This window comes from Puntigrus tetrazona, chromosome 22 (genome assembly GCF_018831695.1).
Source record: "Puntigrus tetrazona isolate hp1 chromosome 22, ASM1883169v1, whole genome shotgun sequence".
NCBI classification, from domain to species: domain Eukaryota; kingdom Metazoa; phylum Chordata; class Actinopteri; order Cypriniformes; family Cyprinidae; genus Puntigrus; species Puntigrus tetrazona.
This window is the reverse complement of record NC_056720.1, coordinates 6,031,319-6,047,693: the sequence shown is the minus strand read 5'-3', so window position 1 is coordinate 6,047,693 and position 16,375 is coordinate 6,031,319. Positions and strand designations below refer to the sequence as shown.

The following is a 16,375-nucleotide window of genomic DNA, read 5'->3' as shown; positions in this document are numbered from 1 at the left end:
ACATGATACACGTACTTAACTGAATACATGAAATAGGTGTTTTAATAATTAATAAAAGTCTTATTACTCGTGATTCATCAATGCGCATTATTTCGCAAGTATAGTTTGTTTTCGTGAACTTATAGAAAAAAATTAAAATATAATTGCATGCTTTGCTTCTAAAACACTCAATTTTGCAGCTACGAGTGAAGATAGCGTTGCTAGAACGTTCTTAAAACGTTGCTAAAACGTTGCTGAAGCAATTTTTTCCAAAATCCAATCAACAGAGTAACCCAGTCAAATTGTGACGGGTATATGCAGCAATATTTACTATTAAATTTTCAGCTGTGTTGATAAACCACGCGCAAAAAAAGATAAGTGCGCTGCACTTGCCATTTCAAGTTGCCTTCAGGAACACCGCAGCGTTGCAAAAACCACCAAAACACTCAGAAAAGACCGAATGCATGATCAGAGGCGGCGCGCGAAGGGTTAAGGTTTTCAGGTTCGACTGAGAGAAAGTGCAAGGACGCGACGGAGAAAGCGTGAAAAACAGCGCGCCTGCGAAAGCAAGGGAATCAATGCGAGCGAGAAAGGTTTGAGTGGGAGTGCAAAAGCCGAAAGGAGAAAGGGATGAGACGGCGCGTATGTGTGTGCATGTGCGAGCGAGAGGGAGAGGAAAAAACCGTGTGTGTGCGCGCGTGTGTGTGCATGCGCGCGCCAAGCGATCGCTCTGTGCCTGTCAGGGGCTCTCGCATGTCAGACTCAGTCTCACGCAGAAATAATGAGATGCGAAGAGAGCAGGAGAGGGCAGCCGGAGAGAGACGGTCGCGCGCGCACACGCGCAAACGCGGGCTTACCTCGTATCCCAGCCGCGCGGCGCGCTGCAGCAGAGTCTCGCCCGCGTTCTTGTTGACGATGAGTCGGCGCGCTTCTGGCGGCATGGGCCTGCTCACCGGCGGCTCCGCTGGCGCTGGAGGTGCGGGGGCGACCGGAGGTACGGGCACGTCTGGAACGGCGCACGGAGGGGTCGGGGGCGCCGCGGGCTGGAAGGCGGGGGACGGGGGGCGAGGTTTGACCAGTGAAATCTCGTAATCGGAAAGAGTCGCTGGCTGCTTCTGGACGGAACGTTTCAGCACCTGACGGGGGAATAAAAACGAGTTACTTTACAAGATCTCTGGATTTCGCGCAGGCATTATTTTTTTTAAACAGGCAAAGGGCGGACGTTCTTCGCAAAGACAAAAGAGTGACAGAGACGCGCTCGCTCGGTGCCGGGAGACAGGCGGGATGGAGCACTAATTAATCACAGCGACGGGTTCATTGTCAGTGCTGCGCCGCGGCATCATCAGAGAGGCCGAAATTTGAAACGTGTGAACGCGAAAATGCGCGATTTTTGTGTGTGTGTGTGGAAAACCCAGCCCCGAACAGCAGCGCAGGAAACGCCGTTTCCCACCGTAAACCAAGAACAAAAGTGTGGCTGTCAACGGCGATTCCTCGCGAACACGCCCCGCGCGGTCAGCGAGGTTATTTCTGGCCTGCAGTTAAACGCGGGGAAACAAACGGAGACTATGTGCAAACGCAAACGTCTTTCCCGCATCCCGCGCTCCGCTGTTTTTGGGGCTCTAGGCTGCGCGCGCGCGCGCTTGATCGCGAGGCTGGACGGGGAGCCTGCGGACGCCGATCCATCAGCGAGCGTGTTCCCCGGCAGGGAAAGTTAAACAGGAAACAACGGAAGACTTTGGCTCTCTCCCACTCGCTTTATCTCTCCCGCCTTCCGTGTGCGAGTTCTCTATCTGTGGAGCGCAGTAGGGCGGGCGGATAAGAGCCTGTGTGTGTGTGTGTGTGTGTGTAGGTCGCGAGTTCATGCGAGCAGACTGAAGGTCGGGAAGGGGGATCGGGGCGGGAACTCCACCCACCCCAGAGGAGTTCCACAGCGCAGCAGCTGTCAGAGTAAACACACACACACACACACACACACACACACACACAGCGCGCACATACACGCTCTGCCTGGTCCGTAACAATGCAAAAGAAAACAAGTCTCTTAAAATCTGACCAATAAAATATATTATATATATATATATAGATATTAATAATGACAAGTATTAGAGAATGTGTATATATTTATATTCACGATATTAATAATAGGAAGAATTAGAAGTGTAATATTGTTAAAAATGGTAATTCTCATTTTTCCAATATTTTGGATTTTGTCCTTAACTGAAAGGACAAAACGCGCAAAAAAAGGTAAAAGGAAAAACATACACCTTTTCAGCAAACCACTAGACACGCAAACTGTTACGAATCATTCCTCCTAACTGAGGACGTCCCGTACGTCCCCGGAGGCAGGTGTCGGAAAAAAGTAGTTCGCTTTGCAAACCGAGTAAACCCGCACACACTGTATTGTGTAAACATCTACATGATGTTTTCACAGGAGTGCGTTTGTCTGCTGTAAACGCCGCGGACTCAAGGTGTGTGTGTGTGTGTGTGTGTGTGTGTGTGGCGCGCGCGCTCCATCTGCGCGCGGGGAGAACGCGGACGCTGTTATTTAAAGAATGCGCAGCCAGTTCGCTGGGGAATCGTTTTTCCTTGACGGAGAGAGAAAGAGAGCAGATCCTGACCCGGCCTTCACGTCTCCCCTCCCCCTCGCTCGCGTCTCTCCGCCGGGAGTCTGCCTTTCAGCGCGAGAGGAGGTCAAAGCAACCGCGCTCGAAACGCACGCGCTCTGACCCCCCGTCCCGCGTCCGCCGAGCCGTCCCGGAGAGCCGCGGCGCTTCCCTAATTGGGATGATTAACATTGTTGTGATTGGAGACACGTTTTTTAAACGGTTCCTCGCTGAGCCCGGGGAGAACGCTCGGGTTGCGAGCCAAAGCAAAGAGCGCCGCGGACAAAGAAAGGACGTTCTCGAGCGGATAAACGCGCGCTTCGACCTTCTGTCGCGCGCCTCCGCGCTTACCTTGTGTTGGTGGGCGGGGCTGAGCTCGGGACACTCCTCATTGGCCGACTGCAGCAGCATCCTGCGCTCCTGTTGGCCGAGGTGTTTGGTCTTGCACTGCCGCTTGCCCTTCGGCTTTTCCGGGTCCCCGTGTCGGCGCAAGCGAGACGGAAAGGTGCCGTCGGGGTCCGGAGAGGGCGAGGAGGAGCCCAGCGACCTGCGGTGCTCCTTTAATCGCTGCCGCTTTTCGGAGAAGTGGGACGAAATGGAGGAGGAAAACTTCCTTACGGCATCGACACAAAAGCCGTCAGAGAGAACAGGAACTGCTGGAGAGAGAGAAAGAGAGAGAGAGAGAGAGAGAGAGAGAGAGATTAAAAGAGGCGGCTAACATTGCGCTCATGTTAATGGAAATGGTTGAAAATGTGAATAAACACACAGCTGAATTGAAAGTTGAACAATTTTGTTGCGCTTAAAAGCAATGCACTTCAACTAAATTTGAAAATTTGGTAAAATGCATTAATACTAGCTGAGAATGTTACTGTGGGTTAAAAAAAAGCAACCAAAAAGATCAATTAAATTCAGTTGAACGTTTTTGTTTGTGCCTTTTTCTACACCGATGGCTGAAAAAGCAACGCAATTTTACAAAATTAAAGTTTTGTAAAATGTATTAAAATTGGCCGAACATCTTGCAGTAAAATTTAAGGAAGAATTTAGCTCAATTCAGGTAATAAAAATAAAAACAAACAATATTTGATATTTAATTTATGCAACAATTGTGGATGAAAATCTATGCAATTATACACAAAAAAATAGTAAAATGCGTTTAAAATAGCCGAGAATGCTGCAGTACGATAAAAAAAAATCAGTTAAAAGAGTTAAAAGTTAAGTTTTCGTATCTTTTCTGTCGTGGTTGCGCTGAAAGGCCTAACGAAAGAATTGCGTAATGTGTTAAAACTCGCTGAAAATATAATTAAGCTGAATGTGACAAATGGACAAAATATTTCAAGAACATTCAAAGGGTGGGAGATGCAAAAAAGTGTTAGTGCAAATTAATAAAATGCATGAAATGAATTACTATAAAACACTACAGAATTATTGACTTCGCAGCAAACGGGGCTGCGAGGAAACCGCGCGAAAAATAAACGGCAAGAACGCAACTGTGGGATTCACGGTGAATGCGCTCGCGAGAGATTTCATCGCGGGACACACACGCGCGAATATCAAACCGACAGAAGCTTCCTTAAAGTCTCGTTAACTGAATCAGACTGACAGCGGCGGGCTGACCGCCTTATGAGGGACAGACAAAGGACGAAAAGATTTACGAAAACCGATGCATCCTTTCCCCTCGTCTGCTTTCTATTTTGCGTCACGTGAGCAGAGCCCGAGAGAGGAACGCTTAAGCGATAACATCAACCGGAGGAGAGGGACGGAAGGGAAAAGAGGGAAGACATGAAAGGAAGAGCGAGATAAGAGAGGGGAATCAAATGAAAAGGGAAGCAACGGCGAACAGAAAAGGAGAGATGACGGACGGACGTAAAAGTGGAAGAATAGAGAGAGAGAGACGCAGCGGCGAGGGAAAGAGACGATGAAAGGGTGAGCGCAAGGCCGAGGGAGGGAGAGAGAGAGAAACTGAGCACGCTCCACATCTGTTCCATTATTCATCATATTCCCCGTTCAGTCACACACACACACACACACACACACATAAAGACAGCGAGAGCCCCACCACACAGAGGAAATTTCTCTCACGCATGCGAGCAAGAACAGAGGACGCCAAAGACAGAAGACCACATAGCCAACAAAAACACCAGTATATGAGCCAGGGCGAATGTCAAAGGATCGATCTCGTGCGATAACCAGAGGATGGCTAACAAATGCTCTCACGGGCCTGTTAACAGAAAAATATAAAAGCGAGGTGTTCGCTTTAACGTTACACCTTTACGCGTTTCAGCCGTTTGGTGCGCTGTTCCAAATTTGGTACTTTTTTCAGATTTTTAGTGCATTTTTTTTTATCTTTAATTTATATACAAAACTGACGAATTGGAGTAAACACTGCATGCATTTTTTTAGTTCGCTACGCAAACAAAAAAACATCAATTATGTGTCTTTGCATTCTTGTTGAATTCAGTAAGCGCTTTTAAAGATTTTAAATAAAAAAAACAACTACATTTCTCATTTGCAAACACAGATTTCATCCATCTAGATACTGTCTAACATACTAATAATAATACCACCAATATTCACACAAACACGCACAAAATTCGCAAATCTTATCAAATCTACTGCAAAATCAGATCCGCCGCGCATCAGCGTTCTCTGCAGTGATCGGTTTGGGTAGATGTGATCGTGTCAGATCTAACAGATCGTCAAGACAAAAGCACCTTGGAGAACTTTCAGCAAGCGGGCCACCAACTGTGCGACTGTTCGCGTTTGCGCGAACGAACCCATCCTCTCGGGCAAAGCGTTCCGGCCTGCGTAAAGCGCTCCTCTCCTTCAACAGGCTAATTAAAGTCCTACCCCGAGAACCCTTGAGACCGGATTCAGCGCACCTACCCCGCGCGCACACACATACGCGCGCAGAAGCGTGCGTGCTCTGCAACCTAAGTGAATCACTCAATTAGCAAAAGGGGAGCAAAGACCTTAATGCCTTTAAAAATCAACAGAACAAAAGCAGCGCGCTAAAAAAAAAAAAAAAAAACGCGCGCGCGCGCACCCTGGGGCTTACAGCGGAGAGTCGTGCATCACCGGCATGCGTGTCTTGTCTCTCACACCTCGTCACAGACAACACAAATTAGCCTGCGTGTGCGTACGAATTCCCTCGGCTGAAGAGCGAGTGTGTGTATGTGTGTGTGTGCGGTGGGAGACGGATTTTGACAGGGACATCTGGGGGATATTAGCCTCCCATTAGCACGCAACTGGGCGCGCGCGCACGCACTCTCTCTCTCACTCACACACACACACGCGCGCGCACACACACACACACACACACACACACACACACAATAATGCATTAACTAGCAAACCATCTCTCAGCTTGAGTAAAACCAAGATGCATATGTATAGGACATATTACTCACACGCACAGAGTGAGGGATAGAATGAGATAAAGAGTCTCGTCTCTCGTCTTGCTGCTCTCTAATCCTCCTGACAGAACGCCAGCACAATATCCAGCAGCCAAGATACTGACGGGCAGCCTCACACACACACACACGCACGCACGCACGCGCGCGCACACACACACACACGCACGCACGTTGTTATTTGCACAGTTGTGGAATCTCATGGCTCATTACTCTGCGGCATGCGCTTTCTCGGCGATGCTTTTATACCAACAAGGAAGCGAGCGCCTGAGAGAGTGTGTGTGTGTGCGTGCGAGCGTGCGAGCAAGCGCGAGCGAGGCTTGTCAATCAACAAGAATCATTATTGCTATCCCAAAGCCGCAGACACAGGGCGACGTGCTCTGCTTTCCTCTAATCTGCCTCTCCCTACTGCCTCGCTCTCGTCTTTCACCTCAGTTCTCCCCTCAGCGCTCCGTATCCTCTTTTCATCTCTTTCACTCCTTCTCTTCCACCCTTTCCCTCTGCTTTCTAACAGCCGCTCGTTCCCTTTCTCGTCGTGTCTCATTTGTTAACTCCGCTTGTGTCTCCCCGCTCCGCTCTCTCCTTCTGGGTCCTTCTCTGACCTGCATAACTTAATGAGACTTAGCTTTGAGCACCATTTACAGACCTGCCAATCGAAGGAAACAGGGTGTAGTATGTAGGGCGTAGCATGTAGAATTTAGTATGTGAAAGGAGAGTTTCTATAGTGTAAAAATAGTACACAGTGTGCAGAATGCGGTATAAATGTATATATGAGGCACATATGTGAAAGGACGTAGTTTCTATAGTATACAAATAGTATGTAGTATGCAGTATACATGCATATGTAGTGAACATTAAATAATAAGTAGTGGGTTGTGTACCATATAAACCATATAAAGTGTAGTGTGTACTATACTAGATGTGAGAAGGTTGTGTGCAATAGTATGTAGTTTAAAGGATACAGACTGTAGTATGCATTGTGTAAGAGAGATAGATAGATAGATAGATAGATAGATAGATAGATAGATAGGGTGTAGTATGTTGACTAGTATGTAGTTTAAAAGATGTAGGGTATTGACTGTTGCATACTGGAGGCGTTAATTAGTAAGTAGGGTTTATTGTATACCATGTAAAGTGTAGCATTTAGGCATGGTATGCAATGAAATGTAGTTTTAAGGATACATGTTGTAGTATGCATTGTGCAAAACACAATATATAGAAACGAGTGTGTAATATGTATGGCATATGCAAGTAGGGTGATAATATTTAGGATGCAGGGAACTGTTTGCGGGAAAAAGGTACACATAGATTGTAGTATATAGGGTGTAGGATGTAGTCTGTACCCTACAAAGATAAATACTACATAGACGACTTATGTAAAGTGCAATGCTTATGTAGATGTAGATACAGTATGTAGGGCACATAGTGTCATATGTAAGCCATCTGTGGGGCGTAGTGTGTAGTTTCATAAGTGCATAAGAGATCTCTCTGTATCTTCATTCCTGTCCTGAATGGTTCGTGGCTAAATGAGGAAACTGTTTAGTCATGCAAATAAAACAGGATAACAGACGACAAAACCAATTTACACCGTTGTCCCCTGCCATCCCGAATCTGAGGTCCTCTTGACACAAAAGTCCTCTAAAGATCGTCACAGACAGGCTCCTCCGTCCTACCCAGAATGCTCTGCTTTTCGCTTACAACCGTTGCATTTAAACTAAACAGGAAGACATACCTGCATCGGACTCTATGTATTCCAGCTGGTCTTTCGTCCAGCCTTTCTCCACTTCTGCTTTCCTCTTCACCCCCTTCTCTTCGAATCCGTTTGCTTTGAGCTTTCGATCCAAGGCAGGGACGCCGTGGGCGACTCTCGGGATCTCCGAGGGGCAATGGTCAAGCTTTTCCCTCCTGGCGGTTTGGAGTTGCGGAAGACAGGCTTTGGTCGCGGGAGACAATCCCATGTTGGGAGCTCCGAATTGTGGCCTGTCATGGTTGAGCTGGCCCTGTCTATCCCACAGTTCCTGGAGATTATGGAGGTGGCGGGGTTTACTGAGCCGAAGACCGGTCAACTCGATACACACTTTCAGATTCTTCACCTCCTGCTCGGAGGGCTGCGGCCACACATCTGCGGACGGAGATAGAAGCGATCCGTTTATACCTTTATTAACATTCAGCTCGGGTGATAAGATCTTAAGTGGTCACCCGGGACAATTTTCTGGATGCAACAGGATTTAAGGCCACTGCGCAATGGCTGTGAATTTTTTTGCCTGAAACGTTCACGCATTTTAACACCTCTTTTTACCATTCTGAGGTAAAACACAGAATTAAAATCAGAAGATTAAATTAAATCGTGGCTTAGCTGGGAAACACCGGCATCTAGCAATGCTTTGGAAAAAAATAGATGATCTTAAAAAACTAAAACACATACACGGACCCAAATAGAAAGAACAAAGCATGTGTCCTATTCCTATTACCTTTATTTTGTAATTATTTACTTAGTTTGGTTGCATGTAACTAGTTACTCCCCTACGCTAAGTTTGGGACTACATATCTTCTCCAAAGGTTCACAATGCACCCCCGTAATTGGATCGTAACGCATCCCCCACAATGCACTGCATCCCATTCGCATCTCAATTTAGCAATGTTCACTTGTGTCAGTGCAAAGTATAAACAAAGAATTGCGCACTTAGAGCAGGAATTGTTTTCCGATTGTTAACGGAGTTGTTTCCTTCTAGAGCACAAACACCCACCAGTTTGATAGCTTTTAAATGAAAGCACGGAGCCGAACAGACACCCACGTTTTGCTGACGAAAAAAAAAAGAAAACCCCAACAACTGCATTCTGGGACAAGTTTAAGCGGCGCGAGTTTATACAAAGGTTGTTTTGATGTCTGAAAACGCCCTTTAGACTGAGCACAAAGAGAGAGTGGGGCAGAGAACGCCCGGCAGTTGTGTTTATTTGGACCATGTGACGGCAATAAACACAAATCAAGATGAATCGAAAAGGCCAGCGGAAGGATCAAAGCCGGAGCAAGCAGAGGGAAAGGGAAAAGAGCGGCCAGGGAGTGAGACGTGTCACGAGGTCGGCGATAAGATGAAAGACGGAGCGGACCATCCGCTACTTGGAGCTGGCAGAAAGAACGGGATGAAAAGATGGAAAAAGAGGGGACGGATGCGCTGAAGGACACCGGAGAGACAGACAGCCCCGGACGTCTACCTGAAATCAGTCTCGCTCTCTTCACCGCGATGCCATTATCGTCCTCTCCTCTCGTCCGTCTCTCTCCGTCTCTCTCTTCTGCGGTGTGCGTGCAATCAGGGTGGCCTTGGCTCTGTTCCAAACCCAATGCACGTTTCCTGCCCGTCGCCGTGCCAACAGTCCCCTCCTCCTCTCCTTTCCCGTCCCTCGCTCTCTTCTCCTCCGCTCGGCGGGACTGCGGGACGTCGGCTGGCGGTGGGCCGCACCGCTGGAGCACGGGAACTCTGTTGTTTGCACATGTCGGCGCTGCACCTGCGAAGCCACACAAACACAACTGCATTAGTCTGGCGCGTCGTGACGCGGCAAGCGGAGAACGACCTTATTTCCGAGTTCGAAAGAAGGCCAAGAGTAGACCGAGAAGGGATAGAAATGAAAGAGAGTACAGAAAAACGACGCCGTCCCCCCCTACCCTGGACACTTGTGTGTTTTCGCTTAACTGCGCCACACCCATCCCACACGGGGAGCTAGACGGCAAACAGGGACGCACTTGCTCGCTCTCTCTGCGAGCTTAAATTAGCCCGAACATCCGTGCCAAGAGCGCAAGCGGCAACCCAGCTCGAGTCTCCTCACCCTCCCCCTTCCTCTCTCTCTCCTCCCCCTCTCCTGCTTTCTCCCATTCTGTGTGTGGCAGTGAAAAGCGCTCCTTGAGAATGTCTCCCGGCAGCTAAGAGCAGCAGCGCAGATCAAAGACAGGCGCTAGGGGCTCACGCTCCATACCGCCCGCTTCTCTCTTTCACACACACACACACACGCTCACACCATATATAGCATCACATGCACGTCCTAAAATCATGCACTTGCACATTGCGCAGCTAGCTGACACCTATAAGTCACGCGTAAACCAGATCCATCGAATTTACCGAAAATGACGCATTCGACGAAAATAATAAAAACGGTGCGGAATCGCACGTACAAAATGACTTGATTAACGCGCTTTCGATGCAGAACAAAACTACCTTTATGCTGGCCTGGGTAAGAATGCAGCCCACCCTGCCCCAGGCTCTCGCAGACACACACAAAGCATGTGACTAACACCACATGCATCCCATAATTCATGGCAATGTGTGCACCATAGCAACTCTGAACCAAAACAGATCACCATGGTAACATCATTCGCGTCACCCGGAGAGAGTTAATGTGGCCATTCTGAGAGAGCTAGAGAGAGAGAGAGAGAGAGAGAGAGAGAGATGTTGAAGGACAGACGGGGCGTAAAAAAAAAAAAAATCAAAAGAGGAACGAAGGACATGAAACATCCTGAAAGGACGCACCGAGTCAAATAATCAATTACTAGAACGGTATTGACTGTTAAACAGAACGGCATACGACGACTTAAAACTACAGTAGAAGGTTTTTGCTAGCGTTTTCACCTTCAAAGCTTCACAGGAACTGCCGGTCTGCCGAGCACACTCTGTTTATGTAATCCAGAGCACTGTTAATTGTCCGTGTGGCTGACACACATGCGAGTGTTCGCTCGCGCACACACACACACACACACACACACTCTGACCCACATGCACAGGAAACGCCTCGCCTCTGTGAAAGCCACCAGGGAGAGCGAGGTCACATAGCAGCAAAGTGTTGATTTGGAAATCTGATGGCATTAGGCCATTACCAAAACTCAAGTGGAAAAAACAAGAGCCAAAACAGCAGAAAGAGAGAGAGAGAGAGAGAGAGAGAGAGAGAGAGAGGAGAGAGAGAGAGAGAGAGAGAAAGAGAGTCAGAGCATGTTTATGTGAGCGCTTCCTGTTTGAGGGTGGCGGTGGCGGAAGCCATGTTTACCACGTCGTTTCCGCTGGTTTAACGCTGTTGCATGGAGCGCCACAGCACAGGGACCGTCCCTAGTGACAAGGGAAGGAAATGTAAGGGGGTTGGGGGGAGCGAGCAAACGCCTGTGAATCTGGGATGGATTCCGAAGATAGCAGGAGATTGGACAAAAGGAGAGCGGATGGGGAAAAAAACGCAGCCTGAGAGCAAGACGAAAGTTAGAGACGTTTCACGAAAGACAGATAGTGTGAGAAAGAAAGAAAGAGAAAGAAAAGGGAGTGCAGGAGAGGGATTGCGCTTGTGTGTGTGTGCGTGCAAGCATCTTACCGTTGTGCTGCTCGGTGTGATCGGAGAGGGCCGAAAGGGCTGCGGAGGGCCTGGAGCTTGGCTGGCTTCGTTCCCAGTCTCCCGCTCCGTGCTGGCTCTCTGCCAGCTCCCTCTCTCTCTCCCGCTCTCTCCCCAGGCCGGGCGCTGCAGACGACACACACCCCTCCTTTTCCTTCAGCTCCAGCTCCGAGAAACGCATCATCGCACACAGACACACACACACACACACACACACACACACACACACACACAGCACAATCGTGAAACCAGATCCAGTGTTACGAGCACCAGCTGTAAAGCCTGTCTCTCGTGTGCTCCAGTACAACAAAAATAGAGGGGAAAAACAGAATAAAACTTGCATAAAATAAATCTGCAGTGAGAGTAGAACAGGAGCTAAAGTAAAGCGCATTAGAGTAAAATGCAGCAAATGCACATCAATAACTTATAACAAAAGCTAACTGATATAGGTGAAATCAGGGGATTTATTTTACTCATATTTGACCATGCAATTTTCAGGGCCCCTCAGAAAGGGGGAGAAGGAAGGAAATAAAGTCTAACTTCACAACCGCCTGTGGGCACAAAACCAAGTGTTACTCATTTCAACTGATTAGTAATTTAAAAATAAAATGAACTGACCTCCCAAAACGCAGCTGGTTGACTTAAATTACTGTCCTCTTGTGATAATCCTTCCATCTAAGCAATCAGAATGGGGCTCAATGTCTTTTTCAATGATTTGAATTGAATATTTACAAAAATTTAACACATCTGCAAACAAACATTAACTTACCCTCATACACCAAAAAAGATGGGGAAATTCATGATATAGTTAAGAATGCTAAGGCTTTTTTGAATGATAGAAACTTCAATGTAAAATATGTGGAAATGTGTGGAAGATACTGGGCTTATTTATAAAGGACTTTCCGAAATGTGTGGGCTATCTGAAATTAGGGCATTGTCTTCCATCAGCCTCTCCCTTGCTCTCCCTCCGTTGCGCGACTATGTGTGTGTGCGCTAATGACTCTGCCAGTCGGCGAGCGCTCTGCTCGCTGCTGCTGGTAAGAACTCTAATCTTCCCCATCAGGAAAGAATGGGCCGGATTTCACTTAAGCTGGGAGGGCTGCCACCACGCACATGGCTAGTGGGGGCCTAGGGGTGTGCGTGTGTGAAGAGAGGAACGGAGTGCGAGACGGAAGCGTGTAGGAAATGGTGTGCGTTTATATTTTGGTATGCCCCGCACACACACGCACACACCGGTCTCCAGGGCTCACCTGCAGGTTAACAGTTGCCTGCAGCATTATGTGCTAGCAAGGCCATGGCATGAACGCACACACACAAACACTCAGCAGCTGAGCTTCCGCACGACTGGGCAAAGCAGCCACAGACGGCACTTTGTGTTAACCCTTTCAGCTGTTGACTGAACCACACACTCAAGTGTGTGTGTGTGTGTGCTCTTGTACAAACACCTAGGTTCTCTCACGCTAACTGTAGAACTGCTGCCATTAAAGCCTGTTTGACAGATTCACAGCAGGGGCCCAAAAACTGCTAGAAAGAAAGAGCAGGAGAGGGAGTGTGGGTTACGGAGATCTGTAATTAGCAAGGCGTTCAATATAACCGAGTGTGGAAGTTAGATATGAGTGCCCGTTCAAAGCTGGAACTAAGGTCACTGAGCTATTTTTAAAGAGAAGCTGTAAATCTTAGGGTGGCTGGGAACTTTATCTAATTCAGTGACGGCTATTGGTACATGAAGAGTTGACCAGGGAACAAAAAAAATATGAGATGTTCTGACATTATAGCACTCTTACTTGACCTTAAGGGATCTGAATGCGTCTCGAACTGAAAGTGTGACAATGACATGTGACATGCTCCAAAACTGCACAAACTTCCCTATTCATCCCAACCGACATACAAGAATTGCAGAACTCACCTGCAAGGCTCGCTGTTCCCGGCTCAGTTTGCTGGAGTCCGCATACAGCTCAGTGGTGACGCACTTGAAGCGGTCGCCAACATAGCCTGAGGAGTTGGCTATTCTCTTGGCCAAGCTGGATCTCTTGCTTTTAGACAAGCCATGTCCTTCCTCCTCGTCCTCATGGGACTCTGCATCTTCTGGTACATCCTTGCCCAGGTCCGCATATTGCCGATTAGCGTGGTGCCGATCAACTTTGAATTCAGCACCATCAGCTCGAGCCCTTTCGCCGGAGGTTCTGGCACAGCGCAGTGTCTGCTCTTCCAACATGTCAGGTAGTGGGCTATGCTCAGAGGAGCTTTCCTCACTCTGGCTGTGCACAGGAGAGTCAGACTGCTTCTGTGGCCGAGGCGGACTGCATACCTCTGCCCGCCGCTCTGAATCAGTTGGCCAGGATACAGCAGGCTGGCCGGAGCGCAAAATCTGCATGAGCTCTGGCTCTTTCCCCTCAGAATTACTGCCACTCTCATTCCCCATCCCTGTCCCACTGCCGACTGGCTTAGCTGGCTCTTTGCATTTGGCATTGATGGCACTATGTTTGTCTGGCTCTGGACTGCCATCTGTGTCATCTTGGACCAGGTCGATACAGACAATCTCCTCTTTATTCACTGTGTGAGGCTTGCTCTGAGACTTTGAGCCCAAAACTTCTTGCCTCTCTGACTCCCTCTCAGATTTGTAGCCTGGGTCTGTGTCAGTGATACTTTGGCGCTTGTACGGAGCCTCGTCGTGATGCCAAGGCTTGTCCAGGGGTCTGTGCCTCAGTTCCAGACGTTCGGTAACTTTATGGTCCAGGGGCAGGTGGGGAGACATTAGTGGATGAACCATCTCCTGTGAGTCGTGGTAGGTCAGATATTCTCCATGACTGGGTGGGATTCCATATGGGATGCCGGGTTTGGGAGTTAAACGTGCTGAATACAAACTGTTAGTGCTAAGCAGAACTGGATGAGGGTACACTGGCCCTTTTCCTGACAACTGCAAGTGGGAAAGGGAAAGACTTTCGGGGACTGGGTATGAGAGATATCTGTTAGAATATGCTAAGCTAGGAGGAAGATAAGTTTCACCCTGAGGCAAGTAGAGGTGGCTTGGTGCATGTCCATTCTCCAAATGTGATTGCTGAGGCTTAAACCCAATTTCAGGGGTCTCAGGTTTTTTGAGTGTCTTTGGGGGCTTTGCAGCTGTTGGGGTCTTTTCTGATGGGGTGGGAAGTGACTTTGGCCATTCTCCATTAATTTTGGGAGAAGGTGAAACAGATGATGGCCGAGATGCTGTTGTCATGACAGTAGGGGCAGAACTTGGGATTGAGCCATTGTTTTGGTCATCAATTCTGGGACAAGAGGAACTTCTTGACTGTGGTACCACATGTTCAAGATTCTTATTCTTGATGATGCTGGAGCCTTTGTTTTGACTTGCCTCAGAGCTGATTGTCTGGGTAGGACTTGGCACCACCCAGGAAGATGGTAAAGTGCTAATTATCTCAGGCCTTTCTGGAGTTTTAGAAGAAGTGCTTACTGTGGAGGAAGATGGAGAAAGGGTTTCTTTTAAAAGTTCCCTGTTTGGGGGAAGTCCATAACGGGCAGTAGGGGAATAGCCAAGCTTGGCTAAGGCCTCTAATTTTGGGGGGTACCCATTGGTAGGTCCTTCAAAGTCCATGATTTTGGCAGACAGGTCTAAAGGCTTGTCTGCTGGGTCTTTGGTAATAGGCCCCTGTTGAGGTGGTTTCTCAGAAGAGGTCTTAACAGGTGAGCTGCTGCTTTTTCTTTCATTCCCCATACCTCTGCTGGACTCCATGTTTGCCTCTTTGGCTTTAGGCTTCTGGCTAGTAGGCCGAATCGGAGAGCGAAGCTCTTTGGACATGCTGCTAATGTAGATAGGGTGAGCAACCGATGGTGAAGATGATGAGGATGAGGAAGGACTTCTGTACAGAGGCTTCTGGAAATCCATAGTGCTATCCACAAGAGGTGGGGAGGGGAGAGGGGGCTGCAGGGGGCTGAGACGGGCGTGGTGTAGGGCGGGGCGGCTGCATTACAAGTGAAGGACATGAGTCTACTGAGACTATGGAACTGGAGCTGCTGCTAACACCAACGCTGCTACTGTTGCTAACATTACTGCTAGTGCTGCTTGTATTTTTGCTGGATGGTGTCCGGATGGACTTGCTGTTGCTGGCACTGTTTCCACTGCTGCTGTGCTGCCTATCACTGGGTGACTGGTGGTGGGACTGGGTTTGCTGATGTATGGTCTGCTGCCCAAATGCTGAGGGCTCATGGTGAATCCTTGGACCAATACTCTGTATCGTTTTGTCCTGGTGGTGCATCATAGATGACAGTGTAGTAGGGGCAACAGTCGCAGTGGGGATCCTGAGAGGAGGAGCAAGGGGTGAAGATATAGGTGCAGGGGGATAGGGGGGCATGTAAAACAAGCGCTCTGTGCCAGCTGCACTGCCTCCTGCTCCTGCACATAGAGACTGGTAGGCCAGATGCTGAGGAAGGTAAGGTGGTGGTTGTGACAGGATTGATGCTTTATACATGTTTAAAGTAGTGTATTTACTGGAGTCTAAGAAGGAGTACATTCCAGGTTCATGGTAGGGATTCATCCAGGGAACCCGCAGATAGCCGCTACCACCATTGAGACTCAGTTCTGGGGGCTTATCTGCTGCTAAGACGCGTCTGTCCAACCCTAAAGCATCTGCACCGGTCCCAGGCACAACCAGGGGCTTTTGAATCCCAGGAGGGGAACTTTTATAAAGTCCAACGTAACTGTTTGCGGTCTTTCGGCTATCAAGAGAGACATCTGGTTTGTAGAGCAAGTCGGGGATCCTGTCACCAACATAGCCCTTTTCTGTTGGCAGGGTCCGAATTCCTGGTGGATAAACCATCCCTCCGTGAACATGGAGGCTCTCTCGCATCAGGCTGGCCCGATCGATGCCAAGTGCACTGAGAGGGTTCATTCTGCAGGTTGTACTCGCATCCACCTGGGACAAAAGAGCAGAGAGTGGTAAGGGTGGGGGGAGAGAGAGTGCAGAAGAAGACAACAAACAAAGAGCAATAAGATTCAGACAACGAACAGACAAGTGAACAAAA

The 16,375-nt window shown here is 48.5% G+C and overlaps 1 protein-coding gene across 1 annotated transcript in view; it reads right to left on the bottom strand.

Annotated features, from left to right (window-relative positions):
* The window catches only part of bcor (BCL6 corepressor), a 47,915-nt gene that overhangs the window by 22,227 nt on the left and 9,313 nt on the right, over positions 1-16,375 (bottom strand). Inside the window, 8 exon segments of the mRNA XM_043222542.1 lie at positions 837-1,115; positions 2,934-3,235; positions 7,725-8,114; positions 9,206-9,496; positions 11,336-11,543; positions 11,972-12,028; positions 13,260-15,272; positions 15,274-16,266. Coding sequence (XP_043078477.1) covers positions 837-1,115; positions 2,934-3,235; positions 7,725-8,114; positions 9,206-9,496; positions 11,336-11,543; positions 11,972-12,028; positions 13,260-15,272; positions 15,274-16,266 — 4,533 coding nt within the window.